Consider the following 24,258-nt stretch of genomic DNA (forward strand, 5'->3'; position numbering starts at 1 on the left):
TTTTTAAATAGTAAGGTAGATAGCATAATAAATTTTTAGGTTGCCTGTTCTAAGAAATGCAGGAACTGTTGTTTTAATTTGGGCAAATGTTGAATCTAGATTTCACGTCCTCTTTCTACTCAGTTTAAAGTAGGTGTGTGGTAAAATGACAAAGACCCAAATTTCCAGACAGATCAGAAAACAGAATCAGACACTTGTTGATTTTAACACGTGGGAGGTAGATACACAAACAGAAACTGAGCATCTTGGCCCGTATTTCTCAAAAAAGCTTTCCATGATAGCTCTTAGTTTATTCATGTTTACTAGGACCAAACTCACAACCTTAGATGCTTCAGAATATTTTGGTACTTGAAATAGATGCTTGATTTTGGCTTTTTCTTCTTTGGGCTCATGTAGGCTGCTTAGCCTGTGTTCTTTCTTCCTTAGAAGATGAAAAAGGATCCCATTGTCATGATAGTTGCTGTGGTTATTTTGAATGATTTAACATCTGTATTTTCTTAAATGTTTGTTGTTTGATTATAGTTAATTAACAGTCCTAATATTTTGATTATAATGTTAATTGATAGCACAGGAAAATGACAAGGACATTTTTCACTTCCTGGAGCTATTATTTCAAGCCACATGCATATTCAGATACACATCACTATGTACATTTTTTTATTTTGAAAACTATTTGCAGACTTTACCTTATGTTAAAGCTGGGGGTTTGCAGCCTAATATTGTAATGCTTGGAAAATTGGGATATGCTGTGTGTCCCCAAACTCCCCCGAATCAAAGATGATTTTTAGCAAAGTCTTAAGGCAGGAAGTTTCTGAATGGACTTGAGTCCTTGAGGATAGACTTGCTTTTGCTAGAGTGTTAGCTTTATTCTGGCACATTCCTCAAATTTCTTTTGGTCCATTCCTTCCAATCATAATTGATCAAACACAGGAACAATGACTGGTTTAAAAAAAAAAAAAAAAAAAGGAATAAAATAATCACTTGTAAAGCTCCCCTTGACTCAAAATAAGATAGCCAGAACTTCTCAGACCTTTTAATTTCACAAATGCAAAGAAAGAGCAGTCTCTCAGCAGGGGTCATATCAGGGATTCTTTAGCAAAAAAACAGAGCGCTTTCGTATCAGGTAATTAGAGGCCAGAAGTACATCAGAAATACAGCAACAATGTTGTTCTGCGTTTCTTCCTGGGGTAGATGCCAAACTATCCATATCCACAACTGTGAGAAACTGCCATATAACAGGGAAATTAGCCATATTATATTCCAAAGATATGTGGGTCAGGTTTTATAGAGTTTAAATGTTATTTGTGAATTAGATTATAGTAATAAAATATAGCAATGGAGAGGAACATTTGGAAAACTTTGAAGAGGTTGTATAAAGGTTACAAAAATATTCTTCTAAGTTTAAAAAGCAAAGTGAACTTTCTTTTAAAACAAGTTGTTAATTTAGGGCTATTGCTGATGTAGGAGAAAGACCTCTCTTTAATCATAAATCCATTGAGAATGTGTTGGTATCCAAAAAATGTTTGAACTGAGACCATATTTAGCAATGGTAAATTATGAAGGAGGATTGATTCTCCCTTAGTTTATAATGATAAGCCCAAATTTGTTTGTTCTGAAGATATGTTTCAATTGAAAAGTAGATAGTGCTCTTCAGGATGTAAAGCTGAAACAGAGAAGTTATTGAGTGTCCTAATTAAGAATTTTCCTTGGTAGAATGTGGTGCTCTCCTATTCAGAGCAAAAGGTGTAAATTTTTAGCAGTAAATATTCTAATGTGATTTGGGTACATAACAATCCATCTTTAACCAGATGCGTGTGATGGCTGTATGGTTTCCATAAATCCTTATGTTTATGAGTTTTAGAAAGCTAACCAATCTGCACGTTTCATTCATTTAGTCCTAAATGAAGCCTTTTAAAGATTGCAGATAATAAAATGCATTTCAAAATACAGATTTCTGCATAAAGCTTCTCAGTTCATTTCTACCACATCAAAGGCAGCCAACAAATATGAGCTAGGTTGTTCAAATCTTAAATTCTCAAAAGTGTACTTTGGAGACATAAATGGAGGTGCTTTGGAGGTGCTTCTCTTTAAGACCATTTTCTGATGGCCTTTCTGCATGATAGAAATCAGAAACAACGTACCAATAGTAAGAGTAGCTAACCATCCATTTTTTAACAAAAATGAAAGGTAATTGTGAAACAGCACACCTATGTCTCTGTTTTCTCTTTCAGGTATTAGATGCAAATAGTTTTAAAATAATTTCTCCGTTTCAAAAAAAATAGATTTCTCCACAAAACTCAAAACCAGCTCATTTGACAGGAACTTTGACGTTCCTGCTGCCTTTTTTTTATTTTATTTTTTTTTATTTATAAGCACTTGCTTTCCTTGCTTGTAAAATTCAGCAAGATTATACCAAGAGTCATGTCTTCAGTACAGGCTAATGTTCTGGGTTAAATGTTTCCCATAAAGACTGTGTCTTCAAATGATCCTTTGACATGAGTATGTTGTGATATATTATAAACGAGCTGACTTATCTGAGTGACATTCAACAAGCGAAGTGCAAAGTCCCTGGCTGTCCCTGGGGAACAGCAAGCTCACTGCGATCCAACAACGTGCCCTTGCAGCAATAATGACTACTGGTATCCTGGTTTGGATTAGGAGTGCTGTCTGCAGCTTGAGAGAGGTGATCCTTTCCCTCTTCTCAGCCCTGCTAAGGACAAACCCTGGAGTACTATGCCCAGTTCTGGGCTCCCTGGTACAAGAGAGAAATGGGGCTACTGGAGAGAGTCTAACAAATGGACACAAAGATGATTAAGGGACTAAGTCGTCTCTCATATGAGAAAAGGTTGAGAGAGTTGGGACTGTTTGTTCTGCAGACAAGAAGGCTCAGGGGCGAATTCTATCAATGTATATAGATATCTGAAGAGAAGGTGTAAAGAAGATGGAGACAAACTCTTTTCAGTGGTGCCCAGTGGCAGGACCAGAAGTAATGGGCACAAACTGAAACACAGGAGGTTCCATCTGAACATCAGGAAACACTTTTTCACTGTGAGGGTGACTGAGCACTGGCACAGGTTGCCCAGGGAAGTTGTGGAGTCTCCAGCCTTAGAGGTACTCAAAAGCCATCTGGAGACAGTCCTGGGCAACCGGCTCTAGATGGCCCTGCTTCAGCAGGTTGGACCAGATGACCTCGAGAGGTCACTTCCAACCTCAGCCATTCCGTGATACATGCCTGGTTGCTGGCTGTATTATAGGTAGTAATTTACCAATATTGCAGTGAAAATGCAAGTCAAATCCTTGAGGGCAGACACATCTGCAGTGTTTCCCACTAATTTGCCAACATTCCTAAAAAGGTATTCAGGCCCGATAATTCACTGGGTCAGATTCCAGTATTTTTAAGAATTGTGAGAGATGAACTTACGTGTCTTACAGATAAGCAATTGCATCACTTAACATTTGATGGTGATTGCTCAGAGAGAGGTTGGCAAACTTCAAAGATGCCACTTCAGAATGCCAGTCACACAAATTACTCTGCTGTAAATACACGCCACAAAGAACTAAAGCTGTATAAGGGGTCAATGAATAACCAGCAAAACAGTAAAAACAGCACTTCTCATTGTGAGCTGTTTTATAACTTTCAGTTATATGCCAAAAAGACTGATCCGTCAAAGTGAACCAAAAAGTTTATTCCAAATGTTGAACAACTAATCATGTACAACTTGCTGAACACACAAGTCTGAACACTTGCCAGAGGTAGCAATTCAATCACTGGATACACGTTCAGCATCTTTCTATTTGTAGTGAAAGTCTCAGAAGCCTTCTAGCCCAGGAGTCAAAGAGAAAATACTGACAAGGAAGGACGTCCAAAACAGGATGCTCTGTTACAGTCCAGAGAGTTCACTAGTGTAGGAGTTTGTCCACATTGTTTTGTGTGTGCACAAACAAATTGTGGATACAAAGTAGGTGATCAGTCTCTACAGTTCTGGAGTGCCTGCAGAGTTCACTCCTGTCTGTACCCTTCAAATATTACAAAGCACATTACTTAGCAGATACATCTTTTGAAAGGCACAGCCGTGCTAATTGCTTGTAATTACTAATTTCAGAAAAGGGATATTTGTACAATTGTACTTGTTATAACCTTTCTTTTTATACATATTGACTTCTTCTCCCATAAGCCTAGGCAACAGGAGATGAACCAGAAAGATAAATTTGAGGACTTTTTCTTTCAAGGAAATGCAGCTTTTCATAGTTCATTCCACACGTGGAAGGAAAACAATCTGACGTTTTTAGTAAAATTTAAAACTTAAGGGGCAAGAGTAAATCTTAGTGATTTATTGACATGTATGTTTTTTACATGGGGTTTATTAAAGGAGAATTTATTCCTAACTTTTCAAGTTATATATAGAAGATTGCTGAAAGTTTTTCATTTTAAGTTCTGGAAGCACTACTCATTGTGGAGCCAAAAAAGAAGGAATGTGACCCAGTTGCTAAGCAACAAGTTTCAGTTACTTCCAGATTCTGCAGAGAAAAACTCGTACGCAGAAGTCAAGACTGGGGCAGAAAGAAAATGATCAGATTAAAACCTGACTAATTTTTAGCACTAAAGAGTTTGTATCCTTTTGCAGCAATTTGGAAAGCCTTTTACATAAAATGTCTGTGGTAAATTGATTCAGTCGTATGTATCCCATCAGGAAGCATTTTACACTCAGCACTTCGAAAGAAGAACAAGTAATCTAGAGAAGCCTTTAGTCTCACTTGTGTTCACCGTTCCTTATTTTTCTATCTACCTATGAAGATACTCCAAACAAAACTACTCTGGTTTTATTTTGTGGCAGGAAGAGATTCCCGTAATATTTAATGTATATGTGACTTTCAACTACCTTCAGTATTTAAAACTTCCTCTTTGATTCTTGCTGTTAAGCCAGATTCTTACATTTAGTTTTACTTTTGAGTTTTCTAATTTATCTTCAGCAAGGATGAGTTTGTAGAAACATATTGTTCCTGTTACTCTGTCAAATACTGCCTTTTTTATTTTCACTTCTGAGTTCAAAATTTAGTTCAGGAGTGAATTTCCTGGTCAAAATGTTTTCTTACCTTAAAAATATAGTCATTTTCTTGAAGTCTTTCAATCAATAACAATTTCCTTCTAAAAGACCAATAGGAGTTGGAGAATATTATGAAATCTACTTTAATCATTTGGTATAGTAGAAGTAAAGAAAGACAGAGACTTACTGTCTCTACTTCGAAAATAAATGTCTTGGGGTTTAGTTGGCTTTTATATATTATGGGAGTTCTCTGTCCTATGGCAATTTTTTGTTCCATCATGAATTCTTAATTGCATTTGCAAAATTTAGGTTTTAATTTGATTAAGAATCAGATTTTTGTAACAATGTAGTTATTGAAAGTAAAAATATAGAAAGGAAGCATGGCAAGGAATATGGACCACACATGAAAGTAGAGACAAATGTATCAACGAGTGTTCACAAGTAAACATAAACTAATGCAATTGCCTCTTTTTACTTAATTTTGCATGCACTGTCTTCTTAACGGGAAATAACCCTAACTGGAGGTTATCAACATAGGTCATATTCCCAAGGTCCACAAGAACATGTTGTTACAGTTTGGCATCCAAATTGAATAAATCTTTCTGCTTCGTTTCCTTCTTTTATTACAGCTTTGTATCACATTTTATAAACGAGGGTAAATGTTAATATTGGCAATGTACAATGTTGGTGTCGCAGCACAGAATTTGTTCTTTGTAAATATTTTTATAAAATATAGCCTACCCTTATCGTTGTGGTGTTTCTGTTATGGCAGTTGGTGTTGAATTTTGTGTGTTCAGGAGAACTGGCAGAGAATTGAAAGCACAATGGCTCCTGAGGCCTGTGACATGCAAGAAGAATGATGTGGCTGATGCTGCACTTGGTTGCCTTTGACTCCTGAGTCTGGTTGATTTCAGTTTATAGCTGATTTGACAGAGGGTTTTGTACTTTACTGGGCAACGTGGCCTAAAAGCTCCCTGTGTAAAAATATTGACTAGAAAATGGTTGTATAAAAATGATTGTCAGAAGGTGACCAGTTAGAAGTGTTTATCCTTAAGAAAACCCCGTTATTTGTTTCAGGAAATCGAAAGGTTGGAAAGTAAATTAAATCAGAGCCCAGAAAGGTGGCAGCTTTTGTGGGAAAGGGTCAAAATGAATCTAAAGGATGACACCAAACAAGACAATGTAAGTAGTAAAAGAGCTCATCCAATGGAATAATTCTGTTCCTGCTATATAGGCTACCTGGGGCGCTGACAAAATCACTGTGTTTCTTGGAGTAAAATACTGCTTTTGAAAAATTGAATATGTTGTTCTAACCCATGATACTGGCTCTGTCTTCCTGCATGTAGAAAAATATATTTACACTTGTGCTATTTATCTAATTGCTTTTCCAGAGTGGATTAAGGCATACAGACAAAATGAGCATGAGTATTTTACATATATTTACAAATATATGACTATACATATTTAAATGATTCTTGAAGTATAAAAAAACTCAGTTCCTGAAAGTAGCCAAAAGGACATATCACAGAGTTTCAGAGATGAGTAAAGATATTTCCATGTCTAAATGGAATTTTGGAATTGTAGATTCTAGTAAAGATTTTGCATGTGTTTCCAGTTCTTGACTGCAGTAAAAAGAATAGCTGACAATATATATATTTTCTAAGTCAAAGGCTGCCTCTTTGCTATCTACATGCATTAGGAAGAAGGTCAGATAGTAGTTTTTGTGAGTTTTCACTATAAACTTGGCATGGTGAGTTACCAGCTCAAGACTGTACCCTGACTCGTCAGCTTCATGTGCTCGTTGAAATTTGCCAGCCACCATGCAATGGTTAGTCCACAGCACTACTTTGCTATCTGTCCTTTGCTCTCAGAAAACAATACGTTTTGTGTCTGTCAGAGTCATTCCAGTTCACTTTATACCCTGGACGAATTCAAGATGAAAAAAGTTTTATCCTAGCAAAGCAGAGATTTTTTTGTTGAATTGGAAGCAGAAAAGAAAATGCAAGTATAAATATACCTGATAGCAGTCTCCTGTCCGAGCCGTTATTTAAGGATTCTCAGATAAATGCAATAGCTAAGGGTCAAGCCCAAAAGCTCTGTCTCTAGAATGCTGTCATTTAGATTAAGACCAAATTCAGGATCCCTCTTATTCCAGGTTATTGAGATTCTACTAAAATGATCTGGATCTATAAAGCAGCTCTTGAAAAGCAGCTCTTTTTCCTTCCCTCCCTTCCTTCCCTTCCCTTCCCTTCTTTCCGTATGAAATTAGGGAAATCTAGTGTATCCAAATGTCTGACTAGTTCTAGATGCTTCTGAGAAAGCAAGGGAGACATTGTTCAAGATTATGTCACTGGAATATACAAGGCTTTTCTGAAACACTGATTTCTCACACCATGTGAACCCTTCTGCTTAAGAAATACATTGAATTGCGATCCTTCTGACTTCTTTTCTGAGGCAGCACTGACTTGCATTGTGAAGATTTTTTTGGCTGATAATTCACAACTTAAGTGTTGTACCACGTATTATCAGTATAATGTTGAGACAGTCTCACAATGCAAGACATATTGCGTTAGCTTTTTTCTTTTATTTTCATCTTTTTTAGCTCCGGAGACATCCTTCTGGCTCCTCAGGGATGATGTCAGCTAATCTACATTCCTATCAAAAGAGGTCTTTGTTGGAAATACCTGACAGTGGGCTGGGTGAGGAACAGAGTGCAAGCATCCCTCCCGCTAATGGAGTAGACAGAAGAACCACTACACTATACAATCATTTCACATCAAAGAATGATGAAAATAGGTAAACTGAGTAGTCATAGAGTATTTATGAACCATGTATTAGATTGGTACAAGTCTCTGCCTTAGGAAAAAGAAAGAGGAAAAAAAAAGGACATTTTCAGATGCATAGAATGCTTTATTACTACTTTATTCCTTCTTTGTGGTTTTGATTATATTTAGTTGTCTTGATGGGTGGGCCTCTATCTCCTAACAGTATCTTTCAATCTTCCCCTTTATATGCACAAGGAAATCGTAGCTGCACATTTAATGCATCCAAAGTACTGAAATGGTGTTTATCAATGTATCACAGTTACCAATAACTATACTATTGGTTTAAAACCGATTTGTTTAGCTACAGTAAAAGTGTTTGAATATGTATGTAGTCATTTGGGGCTTTCATATATCACCAGTATTCATATTATGGGGTCACATCCCATTTGTATTTTCTGTACCTTTCAGATCTTTTGAAGGTACGCTATACAAAAGAGGAGCTTTACTAAAAGGTTGGAAACCTCGCTGGTTTGTGCTGGATGTGACAAAACACCAGGTAAAATCTTTTCAGATAATGGATTTTTTTATGACTAGTTTGCTGCTTTTTTATTTACTGCGTTTGTATAGATTGATTTTACAAATAAGACTAATAATGATTATTTTCAGATACAATGTGTGTGTTACATCATTATTAACCATATATCTATGTTCATCTTGTGTGTCTTGTAGTTGATACAGCATTCTGAATGGACAGAGGTTTTTCAGTTTTGGGTGGTTTTTTTAAAGAGTGATAACTGTCTAGCATATAATTGTAAAAGACTTCTTGGACTGGAAGTCATGCATTATTGTTTGGGCCTCAGAATAAAAGCCAGGTAGCGCCTGAGGACATTTTCTGGGCATTGTGGTATAAAAGCAACACAAGCAATTTTTTAAAGCACTGCTAACTCTAGAATGTCATTAAGCAATTAAGTGGTGAGCATAATTTGCCCTTTAATATGACCTCTTTAGTTTCCAAAAGAACTGAAAATTCTTTCTGAACTAGAGTGTGAAAAACTTAGAAGGTATTTCCTAGAGTGAATTTGGGATGCTGAGAGCTAATATGGTAACTGATAGCAAGTTTAATTCAGGCATTCCTGTTGAAACTGTAGCAGCCATCGTATGCTCAGTGTTTTTTTACAGCCTTTTTGTCCCCCAGCACTTTGCCATGAGCATTTTTCTTTGCAAATGAAAGGGCATTATATAGTCTGGAAAATCACAATCTGAATTGCTTCAGCAGAAAAATCGATTTACCTCACTTGACTTTTTAGTGCTTTTCTGTAACCTGTATTTGAGAAAGCTGACCTGGAATCTCTGTATTAAAGTCTTTTCAAATATGGAGAACAGGATCACGGATCGCTCTGAAATGAGTTTGAATTTTGTAAATGACTTACAATGAGTTAAAATCTCATCTCAGATCTTTATTTCTAAAAGTCCTGAAATGCCAAGTTCCTGATTGAACAATAATTTCAGGTGCTATATATAGGAATATTTTAGATTAGTCATAGTAACGTATATTTAGTAGCAAAATTATTCATAAATATTCTGATAAATCATTGTACAGCAAGGAGTACTAAAACCAGAGGAGATCTGTTGGTCTAAACATTTTACCCAATTTACATTGTATGCTGGAATTCTGCAGTGGAATTTGTGGTCTCATGTGCTTTAAATAATGTTGGGTCATCAGGCGGTAATCTTCATTGAGCCAAATATTCCACACAGTGTGGGTCTGAGACTCACGTATGCTTTTGTTTAAAAATATTAATTTATTGTAATCAATACACTTAAAAATATGTAATATAGATAAAGACAGTCATCTTTTAAAATGCTAATTGAGGATTTCTAGATTAGTGTGGTAAAATACCAACAAATGTGCTGATTATAATTATTCTTCCTGATATACAGGAGCAAAGTTTAATTTTGCAGAAGAAATGAATACTTTTACATTTTCTGTATAACCAATTATCCTCCTGAGTGTCATAGATGTAGGAGTAATACAGGTCAATCTTAGCTGGAATTCTATTGTTTGACCTTTGCTATGAAGGTTTGCTTTACTATTTTGCATTGGTTTATGGGATTTTTTTATTATTTTTTTTAAAAAGCAAGTATCAGATTTTCTCTTCTGGAACTTGTTTGCATATTGAAACTCAGTTTACAGAGTGGTTAACGTTCATATCAAAGTATCTTTGCAAGGAGGCAAAAAAAAAGCAAGCTTCATTCAACCACTAAGTGCAGTATAGGAAAAATGTAAGTCTTCTGTGTAGTTTATAATTATCTAAAATTATACTTAAATTTTTGCTGATCATTTTAAATTCTGGAAATATAGAGAATAAGTGCTCTGTTAACTCCTTGGTGAAGTAAAGGTTTTGTGTTAGTTTCAATGTAATGAACAATAAAGAGGTCGTGTCCGTTACAAAAACTGATAGGGAATGCTGAACCCTAAAGACCAGGTTCTGCTTTCATCCTTCACACGTCCTCTGCCCAGAAGCAATGCATGACTATTTGAAGCTTCTCTGCTCTGAAACTCTGACGACAAAATGCTCCTCCCCCAGACAAAATGCTCCTCCCCCAACTCCGTTTCTGCACAGGAGTGGATGGTGGAGACTTTGCTATTACCCAGAGATGTCAAATAGAGGACAGGTCAGTTAAAGGCTGTCACCAGTCCCAGCATTTTGTATATACCAAACCTATGGTTTCTGTCAGTTGTGTCTTAGAAACGTCCCATGTCTGATGTCCATGGTTCCTAATACTATTTGTCCCTCCCACCTTTACCCCTCCATGCCTCCAAGTTGTATCCAGGAAAAGGGAAGAAGTGAAAGGTCCATCTGAAAAGCATATTTGGATCTTTTTTTTTTCTCTTGTGTTCAAGCTGCGATACTATGATTCTGGTGAGGATACAAGCTGTAAGGGACACATAGACCTTGCAGAAGTCGAAACTGTGATTCCTGCTTCTCCAACAATTGGAGCCCCAAAACATGCAAGTGAAAAAGCATTTTTTGATGTAAGTATATCTGGTCTTTACTTGACCTTTATGTGAAACTTTCGTTTCTTGGTGTGTTTAACCTACTATTTTCAGTCCTGCTGGAAAGCGTGAGGTAGGAAGGAGCTGTCATGCCAACTCAAAACAAAAAGTTTTTACATAGCTAGCATCTGACCCTCACTCTCAACAGCAGAAGTTCAAAAAATGTTACATTCAGGAACAATTAGTAAATTGGGTATTACAGTTTAAAGTTTGCAAGTTTTTCTGTTTTGTGTGTTGGTTTGTCTGTCTTCATGTTCTTATTTTTCCTTTGCAGTTGAAGACAAATAAACGTGTATATAATTTTTGTGCGCAAGATGCACAGAGTGCTCAACAATGGATGGATAGGATCCAGAGCTGCATTTCAGATGCTTAGAAAGGAGAAGTGTTCCATAATAAAGACACATTTAAAGCACCTCTTCCTGCAAGAAGCTAAGTTCTGAAGTGTTGCTGAAAGACAACCAGCCTTCCTTACATTTCAGCCATAAAAGTTCATAACATGCTAAAGTTCCTTTTCTGTTTAATGTTTATAACCACTATAACTGCTATTTTTTTCTGCAGGGAGGACTTTGAAAAATAATAATCCATTTATCCTGAATTTATACTTTCTTCAGTACAATTCCTAGCTATAAAAGTGGGCTGTATTTGCACTACCATATAATTCTGGTTTTCTCATTCTGTTAGGAAACCTGTCCAAAGGAAACTGTAGAAATTTTCCCTCTGACAGGAAGTGTATTTTCACTTTATTTATATTTTTAAGCAGAATGTTCTTATTTCCGACCTAGTCATGAATAAGAGGGAACATGTCTACAATTCCTAAAAATAAATAAATAAATGAATCTTGTGAGTCCAGTGACTTATATATCAGGTTGCCGATGTTTATAGACAGTTGATATTTTTAAAGACCAAAAAGCGAAATTCCCCCATACCAGACGTTGAAGTGTCTTCTTAGTGTGCAGGTCATTCTCTAATCTTTGTGCTCTACTGAGTGCTTCTGCAATGTTGTTGTGGAATTTCAAATTCTAAGGATTATCTGAAGATCATAGCACTTTTATTTTAGATGCTGTTTGCAGTTACAATGGGATAAATGAAAGAAAAGTGGCCGACACTACCCAGGAGAAACAGAAAACAACAAACTAGGAATTCAGTAGAAGAAAGATCTCTTATGTGTGAGTTGTATATGTTAATTTATATGCTGTTCTGCTCACTGTAAAATAAAAGATAACAAACATGATAATGCACTAAACAATGAAGCAAGCACTTGCACTGAAATCTTTAAAATACAGACATTTTGCAGGACAGAGGTAAGTTATTTATAGCAGAACAATACTAGCTAGTTAACAACATTTACATCTATTAAATATGTACATAATCAGGTTTGATGTGTCGTGATTTGATACTTTTTAAACATTTTTTGCACATGAATTGGAAGACTGTTTATAGATTTTTACATTTGATAAAATTGTGTTTGTTCAGCTTAAAATCCCGGTGAAACATTTTTAATAGCCCCAAATTAGTAGAAATTCTACAGTCTACAAATAGTGATGACATGAGTAGAATATGTAGGTAATTAAGCCATTGTTTTTATTTTGAAATGTTAATATGTTAAATAGCACACTAATATTACAAAAGGTTTGTATATATGATTCACTATTTTCTCATTTTTCCAGACGTTCTGCTTGTAATTTAATGTCAGCCTAACCAAACTGACTATACTTATAAGATTTTTCAGTTATTAAATTGTTTGTGGTTTTTTTTATAACTAATGTATTTTGTCAGAAAGGAACATAAATTTCTCACCACACACAATAGGAAATACAGCTGTTTTTAATGCATTTGCAGTTTCAAAACAAAATATGAAGGATTTTTCTAGCATTTTTCAATTGACAAATTTCCACCTGTGACAATGGTGTTTGCACATTTGTATTTTTCTTTGTATATGAAGTACTTTTATATGTACTTTGTAAAATACTGATCCTGTTCTTAGGTTATATGAAAATATACATACCACTGCTTATTTTGTAACTAGTTAATTTTAACTCTTGTATGTTATGTGATATATGTATGCTAACCATCTTGTAATAAATACACTTCTTAAGGAAAAGTAAAACCTTTCCTTTTACTGTAAAAGAGAAAAAAGCGAGACCCACATGTTGAAATATTTCCACGGGCACAAGACAAATCCTTATTTACTCTGTATTAAGAATAGTGGGTGTATTAAAAACTACGTGTTCTTTTGTATACTTGTAAATATTCTTACATAAAAGTTGCACTTGAGCATACTTAACTCAAACACGTGTCAACAGTAACACTAAAGACTAAAGGAATCAGAATTTAAAGCAAAATTATCATTCTAACAAGTCTCAATGTATAGCCTTTACTAAAAGGCTAAATACATATAATGTTCATACTAAGTAGTTGAATAATTATGTTAAATTTTTATTAAAAAAAAAATCTTATATGGTATCACAACATAAACCAACTGCATAATTTCACCCTGAAACATATCTCACTCATTTATATCATCTTATGCCAAAATTATCTAGTTCATAAGAAATAAAATGTAAACAATGACAAGGTCTTACTTGGGAATGTGCATCTAAATTGAATTACTGAGCATAGTGTGGGATAGCAGAGTTAAAATGGAAAGGGAATGTGTGATGGAGGTAGGGGACCTGTGACAATTCTTGGATGCTGTGGTGCTTAGATGATAAGATTTGCATATTGAGCTTGGTATGGATGCTAATGTTGCCTTAAATGTTGATCTCAATTTTTAGTGTCTGTATTGATGGAAAATGGACTTGAGCAACTTAACTTAAAAATATCCAAATAAAAGCTGAAATGAGATATATGATATTTGTGGTGTTTATATAAGGAATATACAAATGAATGGTAGGCATAGGTTCTTGGTAATGAAGACACAAAGTTTGCAGTGTCCCTGAAGGTCTCTTCTATACAAAATGGAGATTCAAACAGGTACTTAGAGAAAATGTGGAGAAGTTAGCATCGCGTAAGCTACAGGGTTCGTCAGTGTGTTTGAGTTGTGGCAGCAGAAGTAGAGCATTAGGAACAGAGAATTTGCTTGGGAAAAATTCTAGGTACAAAGGGATCCATCTTCATATTCTACAAAAATTTTCCAGAAAAAGGAACCCATCCAGGAGCTGGGCATGAGGTAAGCATGTACTCCCTCGGGTGTGTTGTATTGCTATTCCCATACTGTGTATCATGACATTCTTACTGTAGAAAAGAAGAGAGTGTTATCAGGGGCTTTACATAAGGGAAGAAGATCACTTGCCCTTCTCTGTGTTGAGTAAGAAAATGCCTGCATAATAGGTGACGGGATGAACTGTGTTTGAGTTTTGAAGAGTTGTTACTGGTATATTCTATTAGTAATTTCTCTTTCCTATCTAATGTACTATTATTTTCTATAAAAGTCCTTACTTTTGGTGGAACTTTAAAATTAGTATACTAAATAATAAAATACTTAGCATGCCACATGTGTGGGTCACTGGTTATGTAATAATACACAAACAGCTAACAGACACAGGAACAAATGTTCAAAATTTTCTATCACATCCCACACACATTATTTGTATCTGATATTTTGTGAATAGCAGACATAACAAAAATGTGGTGATCTTGTCCAAATACTGTCATTTTGCCTTTTCATCCTGTAATATTCTTGGAGTATGGCTAAGTGGCTGCACCGCATTTCTCATTTTTCATATTTGTGATCGTCCAAATATTTTGTCTGTTCATGATTATCCTGTGGTTGCTTTGGGGAGTCAGAAAACTGAAATTAATCTACCAGTTCCCCAGTTATGCTAAAGTTCATGCTGAGTATCACTGCTGCACCTACTTTCTGGGGTTTTGTCTGTATTCGATCAGTTTCTTCCCAAATTTTGGCTACCCTGCAAGCCAAGGGCAGGATTAGCATCCATGTTCTCATTTAGGAAATTTTCATCTTTGAGTTTTTTCACATACAACTTTTTCTTAATTGACTGTCAAATTGAGGATGCTGCAAATTCACTGTTGTTTCCTCTCTTTACTTACTAGTCCAGCTAGTTTGTCAAAGGAACGGATTACTAATACAAATACTATTGATAAGAATTGTTTTTGTGTTTCTGTTTGCATAATACAAAATCTCTATAGACTAATTTTACCTTTTTTTGTTGTTTCATTTCTCTGCTGTAGACCTTTCCAGTCTAAGCAGATACGACTTTTCACCTAAAGGGACTCTTCAATTCCTTATCTTTAATTTGCTACTCTTTAAGATTGTAAGAGCAAATAAATTAAGTGTAATAACTATGGCTACCATCTTAATCCACAATCATATTTGAGTTATTAAAACCCAGATACTAACTTCCCTTCTTACCACTGACAGTTATGGAAGTTTCTCCTTCATCACAAGCCTGCCCAACAGGAGCTGAAGGGACTGAACACTGATGTCATTCCTGGTTGAGCGAGCAACTGAGAAATAAATACAGCTTTTAATGAGTTGAGATTGTCATAATGCTCACCTGAGTCAATCCTGAGAAGACAGTCTGTCTTGAGATATTTGATTTCATATGTGGACCCCATATGTTACTCCTAGAAAGTTCTCAAAACCCAGTCTTGGAATAAAAGGTAAATGCTGTGTTTTAAAGGCAGACTCTCAGAAATAATGTATTTATGTATACCTTGATCTCTATGCAGACCCTACAAACCAGGAGATGTGCTAGTGGCAGATGAATTACAATTCCACGTTGCTAGTCATATCTAGCCAAAATACTGTCTGTCTTAGCTTTTTCACGGTGGCCTAATCTGATTAATCTCTACTGCTCTAAAATATCTTGTTGTCACCATCCAATGGGAAATTACATTTTGTCCAGTTTCAGGTTGCACTTTATAGTCCCAGATTGTTCCCTTCTCTTCAAATTTTCCTTACGTGACAGAATTAGCAGAGTTATGGATATGAAATGTTGCTTGATTGTAGCAAGTTTACTGTTGCTGTTTTCCATTGCCTGCTCTTTGGTAAAGATGTTTTGTTTATATGTTCTCTAAGAGAGCCTATACTTTTATATATAGGCTCATAGAGAGCCTATATTTTTATCTGTAAAATAGGCAATAATTGCAGACGGAAATAGTTAGGCTAACAGGACCACAATATTATCCTGGAAGGAGATGCAAAGGTAGCAGTTGTTTCAAGTATTGAATGGTGCATCTTTCTGCCCCTCATACTCACCTAGAAGAACCTGAGGCATAGTCTTGATTTATTTTAAGATTTATTTATTGATGACTTATTTATTTATGCATATTGGCGAAATATCAGCGTATACATTCTTGTTTAATGAATTGCTCTCACTGTTCAACTTGTAAGGATTCTTATATTTCAAACCCATTCAGCAAAAAGAACCTCCAAAACTTGTGTCCCTTTGTGTTCAAAGTCTCCATTAATTGTCCAAGGTTTATACTAAGTACAGCATCCCTGTTTAATGACGGACAGATGAGACTGCTTTGAATTTAACACCCAGGAAGAGTGTTATGGACAAATGCTTTCTCAATACAGAGAAATTATCGGGTAGCTCAAGAAATGAGCATCGCACTGACAGCACTGAAAGCCAGGTTACACTGGCTACGGGCTATCTTTGTTAGTAGTGCCAGTGACTTCAAATTTCTGTTCACGTTAAGACCTCCAGTAAGTTCAAAATGATAACTTCACAAAATTGTGTATAATTATGAATTAAGCTCAATATAGTAAGCTATAGTACAGGTAAAATCACTCTGGTTTAAATAGTGAGGTTTTGCATATGTTGGATTGGTTTTGTACCACCACAAGAGTTAAGACTTTGATTTTTATTTCTGCTGTGCTCAGATTATTGGTGGCAAATATCTTAATGCAATAGTTTAAGCAAATGCTTATACTCACATTTTTAAATCAAAAATACTTACATTGTTTAGTGTAAAGCATTCAAATCTTTGTAGTGTTTCATGCAGGCAAATGATTTAGGATTGGAATTTAAAAAAAATAAAAATTGGAAAGCTGGTGATAGGATTACCATTGAATTTTGATGAAGTTGGACAGCCTCTTTCTCTGAGATGCCTGTAGGATACTTTTCTTTAGGATATTCTTTTTAAATCTTCAAGGAACTCGTATTTAAAATATCCACCTTCTGGCACCTTCTGTTAGTAATTTATGTATTTGCTTTAAAGTGAAATGAAATTAAGTTCAAAACTCTCTTCTGCTTTCCTTACTTGACTTAAAACAACTCAAAAGTCAAAATTCAAGTCAAAGTTAACTTGGCTTCTTTCACTTCAGGCTCCTGACTGAAGGAAAGCTTGCAGTAAGTCTTCTGTTCTGGTATGAGTATGTAGCAATGCCTGAAAACCTGGAAAATATCCCATCAAGTGATAATGAACCAGAGCCAGGAATAAATTGAAGCATTAGTTATGGTATGTAGAATCGTGTCATTGACCATTGTGTGTATTCTGTACATTAGCAGTGCCAGGACGGACTATAGGTCTTATCACAATCTCAGAAAGTATCATACTGTTGCTACGGCAATCAGACATCTGTTTTTAACCCTGAAATATCTAAGCTTTGTATCCTCTTCTTCCTGCAGAAATAGTTTTCTGAGACTCTGTCTCTTTAGTGACACAAATTTCTGTAGAGAAAATAATTTTTAAGATAAACTAATTTTTATCAATTATTATTTCAGATGCTAAAACCAAACAGCTGACCACAGAGTGGCATCTGTGACACGTTTCTCAGCCTAGGAATAAAAACCAAACATGTAGCTATTTCCTGTGATACCAAATGTTTTAGTTCAAAGAATACTGCGCACAGATCTTTGTCACGTGAGCAGATTTTCCATTTTTGCTATCAAAACTAAATATTGCTGTCAATAAGGTCATGTGTACCCTAGCAACTTGCTATGGACTACCACAAATTTTTTTAGCTGTTGTCAGAAAGGGCCTCACTTTAAAAACATTTCTCCCCTGTCCTAGGTCACTGCATGCATGTTGCCTTATGATACTCAAATACTTCCTGAAAACAGAGTTTTGTGTAACTTTTCCACTTTTTCTTTTCCCAGACCTGTTCACCATTTCACAATGAAACATTATTCATATTTAAATTGTTTTAAATTAAATTAATATAGTACTTGAGATAAGGACAGCTTTCCTTATCTGATGATGGTATCTCAAGAAAACTTGATAACTTTATTTGAAAAATGAATATATGCAACCAAAACAGAGATCCTTCAGTTTATCTTGGGATTCCAGCCCATTGATTTCTATTAATTTTTATTATCAGTCTGAGTACATGGAAGTGTAATGAGGCCTTCAGTGACACTTGAAATTACAAGTATTACTGCTCTCATTGGTGTATTTTAGAAGTTAGGATTTTAGATTAACCTTTGTATATATTTTCTTCTCACCAAGCCAGGATGAACAGAGGTTATGAAGGCTGTGGACATCAAAAAGCAGAGAGATGCAGAGGAAAAGCAAGCCCTGGCTAGTATTTAGTGCCTGACGCAGCAATAAGTTGATGTCAGTGTAAAGCAGAGATCAAAATAGCACTTGCAAGCAGCTTAGTGCATATTTAGCTATTGGACAGATGATCAAAGAACTAGAAAGGAAAAAGGCAGGTATCACAAAGCGGTAGGAAAGCTGATACTGCAAATGGGAAGAATTGCAGGTAAAGGAGGCCATGGAACTGGATCCCACACACCCGCATCTCCAGCAGCAAAGGAAGACTTCTGATCTCCTTTGCTTTCCTCTGAGCAGTTGCGTTATCTATTCACCAAAATCCCCCTTTATACTTGTCTCACTCCCTGTTTTGTGTTTTTGACCTTTACTTGTCTGATCATGTCTAAATTTAGATGAGAAATTTTTAAGAAGTAGAGGTGATCAATGTTAATTTTTTCCCTAGAGATGCCTAGAATACTTGCAGGTGCTGTGATATAATTAAAACCAAAAGGGAAAGAGTCTTTGTTTTTCAAAGTGCTCTGAAAATAGTGGCTAATTCAAGTTTTGTGCATCTCTGTTTTGGAATTTTGGGGGGTAGGGGAACAGGGTGGGTCATTGAGTTTGGTCTGCTGTAAGGGATAAGAGGCCAGTTCATAAAACTGGATCTGAGCCTGGATTTCAAACACTCTCAGCACTTGACATGCGATTATCGCTCTTTGGAATTAGATTTAACTGCACTGAGGAAAGAGGTTAATGTGAAGCCAACATCAAGTATGCTGAACTCTGGTCATTGAAAATACCATTGCTAATATTACTATAAGTGTATTTCCAGTAGAACATCACAGCTTTGTTTATCAAATGCAGACTTAGCCAAATTATTATCAGCTGCTGGAGATGGATACAAAGGATGCACTGTCAAGTCTCTACTTTAATTTCCAAATTTGGGCCATTCTTTCCATGATGTAACATACTTATCTGTTATATGGATATTCTATAATGTGGCATAATTAATAATATAGAATTTTATCAACATAGTAGAATATGGATGCCTTTGCTTAATGTTTGTTGCTTTAACCAAAATAATTCAGTCGCTTTCTTCAGTGTAGGTGAGCATGAACTACTGTCAGAGACAACTCAGAAGGCAAAATGACCAGTGGGCTGACCAAAAATTGCTAATGCAATGCTGTGTCCTATTATTAGGGTAATTATTGCTAATATTATTTTGAGCTATTAAGTAATTATTATTGTTATTTCCTGTAATGAGAGAATTCCTAGTGGTTTGAAACACAACCAGCACACCTAAAACAAAATCTCCTTTGATGCACATACTGAATGTTTTTCAACCAGAAATCACGCAGCAAACATGCCTGTTCCATTTTTATGTGCATAGGGCGGAAGAAAAACATAGAAGTGATACACCAGTAAAAGTGGTCCCAAATACCGCTCATTGGTGCTAATAAATGCCTGAGGAAAGTAATGCTACTTAGAACTATTACCTTTGCACCTCTTAAAGGAACTTGGTAGGTAACATAACCACTTAATTTTCGGTAGACTGCTAATACATGGTTAAAACAAACCTGAGCTTTTGCTGCATTAAGTAAAGCTGTTCTTTTTAAAGACACAAGCACAGTGACACTGTGCACTAGACACCGTAAGAAGAAAGAGACATAGAGCTCTTGAAAACGATGACGCTATGCAGGATTTGCAAAATCAGAAGTGATCATTATCAAACTCTGATTTGCAAGACTTGAACAGAATGGGAGAGGAGAGAGAAACCTGTAGTCCTTTTTTGAGAGCAAACATGGATAGTAGTTACAAAGGGAGACGTGTGGAAACAAATCCTCATATTGGCCAACATCTGAATTATGCACTGTTGGATTAAAAAAAATAAATGCTAATAAGGTACAAAATACTTTTTATCTTAAATTAGGAGTGTTATCCTGAATTTCTATGTAAAATACAAAATCCAATTCTTTATGAGAGGGCATGTACAAATACAACACATACATAATAAGAAATTATAAAGTAGATCCTGAAAGTGCTATCCCTTGCCTTGTTACACAGAGTAGCATTAGATGAGGAGCAGAGGGAGACAGGAGTGGGCTGATCGAGTTGACAGGACAGCAGCCAGGCAAATGGAGAAAACGGGAAATTGTTTTTTACATTCAAAACTTGAAAAAGGCCGCCATGTTGCTTGGTACTGCACAGGCTAGCAGAGAGCTTAGAAGAATGAAAGACTAAAAATCTCAAGCCCGGGATGGACAGAAATGGCAGACTGCATTTTTATCTAGGGTTGATGTGTTTGAACTGTGTTGCAGCAGCATGGCAACCTCTTCTTCTGAAGGAAAAGACTGAGAACGAACTCGGAGGTGGAAAAACGTGCAGTGTGCATTCATCTTACCATTTTAGTAGCTGTTATTTAAATTAGTACTTCGTTACTCTGAAAGGGAAGAGAGGATTGTCATGAGGACAAGAGGTTACTAAAGCCCTGGCCAGAAACATTCTGGATGGGTGAAATGACAGCTTGTGCACCAGAGGAGTTGCCCTGGCATGGTGGCCCAGTACAACTGAAAACGTGCAACACAGTACAAATGCTTGGAAATGGTTAATCAGCATGAAAGTGGCTGCAGCTGTAAATGGCTCTGGTCATCTGAGGGCAGGGGCTGGCTGCTCGATGGGCCTGGCAACAGCGGGGAGGAGGGGGGCCGCAAGTCTCCCCAAAGAAAGGTCTTAAACTGAAGTCCTTAAAAAAGGACAGGCCTTAAACTGAAGAGAAACATGCCTAATGCATCCTGAAACGTACTCCTCATGCCAGGTGGGGTTTACTGCTTCTCGTCCTGGGTGCCCTCTCAGACCAGCATGGGGTCCTGGGCCCAGGTGTGCCTCCCACATGGGCCTCAGGCCCTGATGAGGGGCACCTGTGCCTGTGTCCGGGCAGGGCTGCGCTGGGCAGAGGAGGAACGGCAGCCATGGCCGTGCCCATGACTCTGCCTTTGCTCCTACCAGGGCCGGTGAAAGGTGATGGAATCTGCCAATGAGCAGTCCTCAGTGCCTGCAGAAAAGGTGAGGCAGCGGGGCAGAGCTCAGTGGCCAGGAGAACTTTTTATTAGGGGAGAGAAAAAAGAAAGGAGAGAAATGAGTCCTCAGGATCTCCTCAGCTGGGGTGTGAGGCTGAAAACCTGTGTGGGGACTGCGACCCTCGAGGGTGACTGAACACCGACTGGCAATGGATGGTGTTAGGAGCCACCGAATGGGAAGCAGCAAGGGTCTGCGTTGGCTGGGAGCTAAGGTTGGTCAGAGGAGGGCTTCCACTTGCAGGAGCTCCCCGGGTGCAGCAGGACTCTTCTGCACCTTGACTGAGGAGAAGGCAGAAGCTGCCATGCTGCCAGAGCGTGTGGGGTGTAACCCGGTGCTCGAAATGGGATTTTGCCCAAGGAAGTTCCAGAAGGTAAGTGAGGGGCATACAGAGTTTGGCGGATAGTGTTGGAAGTTTTGATATGATGGTGTAATTCCAATAATTATTGTCCTCTAGAAACTGCTAAAACATGGAGGGCTTTTGGACAGTAATAGTTCAGTATGCAGCAGTCTTTTAGCATGGTGTTTTGGGAATATGGTGTGCTTGAGGGTATGTTCTGTTCTGGATAGTTTGTCTGCAGCCTGTGCTGGGAAGATATTCAGAGATGTCTTTTGTGTTAAAGTACCTAGAACCTGAAATGGAGGAATTCCCTGGTGATTTTTTTGTGTTCCGTTTAGCATGTCACCTTCGTCTTGCTTCATACGGAGCTCTGAAGTATGTGGTGTGAGACTCAAATGCTATGATTCAGGTGATGAACTCAGCCCTGAGAAGGGAAGTTTCTACTTACTATTCTAATAGTTGTTCCAAGACCAGCTTCAAGACTGGGCAGTTAGTGTTTGAGATGTGTTGCGCTGCGCTCTCATGGTACTTTTTATGCAGAGTTGTTAAAGAAGCATGTGGATACTGCATCATGCTTGAGCTGATCTCTATCAACTTTGAGGTAGATTCAATGGTGTTTTCCCTTCCTTTAAGGATAACACCTAGAGCTTTGCAAAGTCCTACCAAAAGGGCTAATATGCTATAGAAATAGAAGCAAGCCAAAAGGTGGCTGCAGCTGTTGTTTACTACATTACACATTTTGATTCCATATGTGCCTCTGTGGAAAAGAAGTGCTTCAGAATAAGCAGATAAAAATTACATGAATTGGAGAAAATACATACAGCTAACCCACCTTCGGCATCTAATTTCTACATTACAACAGAGCTTTTCTGTATCCAATCCCAGCTCCCCAAAGGATTTAGTGTAGATCAGAAATACCTCTGAGCCTAATCATGTCAGTGGAGTTCTTTCACAGAAAAATAAAATACCAAATCTGCACATATGCTGAACGTGTTGAAGTAGTGTAGAATAAAAGGAGGTTTGGACATTGTGTCAATGTGATGGGAAGAATATTTTGATGTTGTAATTTGCTTAAAAAGCATGTGTGAGTAATTGCTGCATGAGGCACTGAAGTCAGACTGACTGTTCACAGATGCAAACATTTCCATCTCCCAACCAAAGATTCCTGATTCATTTTGCGTTGCAGCGTGTTATAAAGCACTGTTAAGTATTCAGCTTTTTCCTGCTGTTAACTATGTCTTATGTTTTATCTGGAAAATTTTCATGCTTCTGTCACCTTAGAAAAGATTTTTTTATTTTTTTTTTTAATTCTGGTACCATTACAAACAACAAGAAATCTCCTGTGCTCAGAAGGGATAAGATGTTCCTCTCTATTCTGATCATGGGAGTAGTATACTTGCATACTTTGTATTTCGTGCATTACATATGCCATTGACATGTGTATGACATGCCAATCGAAGCAGAATCTTTTTACGTGTTGCTGCCCATGCAAACAGCTCATACTAGAAACCATGACTGAGTATGTGGCTAACTGAAGAAATTCCCTATAGGTTGCAGGTGAATGGTATAGATGGCTGTTTCAGGAGACACGAAGTAGGATGAAACCTGCAGTTAGCCCTCTTTCTCTGTGCAATAGTATGAGTACATCATCTTAAACCACATTTTAAAGATCCCTCAGCTACTGTATTTTAATGGTTGTAGCAGTAAGTTGAGAGAAGCATACCACCTTAAATGAGATGGATCTTTCTTTGCTTTACCACAGTACTCTTGGATGTAGCTGACTCTCAGAAGGGATCAATTGCTCTGCTTTTAAGAGATGTTGTAGCCAACCAGTGCATTTCTCTGTGATTACATTAATATAAACAGCATATATTGGATATTACAGTACTTAGTTTGACTTGTAACTAACTTCCTGAATAGTATTGTCAACAATAAAAATATCTGGAGTTATCCATTTTCTTGGCATGTTGTTTGACAGGTCTGTTTCTTTGCTGTCATAGGTAGCAAAATCCAGGAAAACATGCAGCTGAACAGCTGTCATATATGTGGGAGCAGGCAAAGGGCTATTTTTAGTTCCTTTGGTTTTTTTTACTCTTGTTCCTGAATTTTTCTTTTTTTCTTTCTTTTTGGGAGTGGGGAGTGGGGTGGGGGTGTGTGTGAGTGAAATTATGGCCTGCTTAACTCTTTGGCAAAGCTCACTCTCAGTTCACCAAAGCAGAGATTTCATCCCTCGTGAAGGTTATCATATCTGTTAAATTGAGTTTGAGCTTTGGTCACATGGAAACCAATACTTGCTGTTATTATTAAAGTTGCTTTCCTTTTAGCAGTGTACTTTGGAACCATGTTTCTGTCCTCTCTGGGTTTACCATCATAATTTCCAGAAGACTGCGTTTTGGAAAAAGAACAAAAATAATACATGTTAATAACCATGGGATGAAGGAAAACTTCAGCTAGGTTTGAAAGTGACACCATAAATTTCTTTTAATTCTGTGGATTTATGATTTCACAAAAGAAATTACGAGATAGTGT

At 36.9% G+C, this 24,258-nt stretch overlaps 1 protein-coding gene across 4 annotated transcripts in view; it reads left to right on the forward strand.

The window, feature by feature from the left end:
* The window catches only part of SBF2 (SET binding factor 2), a 270,051-nt gene extending 255,692 nt beyond the window's left edge, over positions 1–14,359 (forward strand). For 3 of the 4 annotated variants that reach the window (XM_054200805.1, XM_054200806.1, XM_054200807.1), the window contains 5 exons: positions 6,123–6,227; positions 7,648–7,841; positions 8,279–8,366; positions 10,716–10,847; positions 11,143–14,359. In XM_054200805.1, the coding sequence (XP_054056780.1) occupies positions 6,123–6,227; positions 7,648–7,841; positions 8,279–8,366; positions 10,716–10,847; positions 11,143–11,241 (618 nt within the window). In that variant the 3' untranslated portion in view covers positions 11,242–14,359. The remainder of the gene's footprint in view (positions 1–6,122; positions 6,228–7,647; positions 7,842–8,278; positions 8,367–10,715; positions 10,848–11,142) is intronic. The other variant, XM_054200809.1, reaches the window with a different exon arrangement.
* Positions 14,360–24,258: the final 9,899 nt, after the last annotated feature.

The sequence above is a fragment of the Rissa tridactyla genome, chromosome 4 (genome assembly GCF_028500815.1).
Source record: "Rissa tridactyla isolate bRisTri1 chromosome 4, bRisTri1.patW.cur.20221130, whole genome shotgun sequence".
NCBI lineage: Eukaryota > Metazoa > Chordata > Aves > Charadriiformes > Laridae > Rissa > Rissa tridactyla.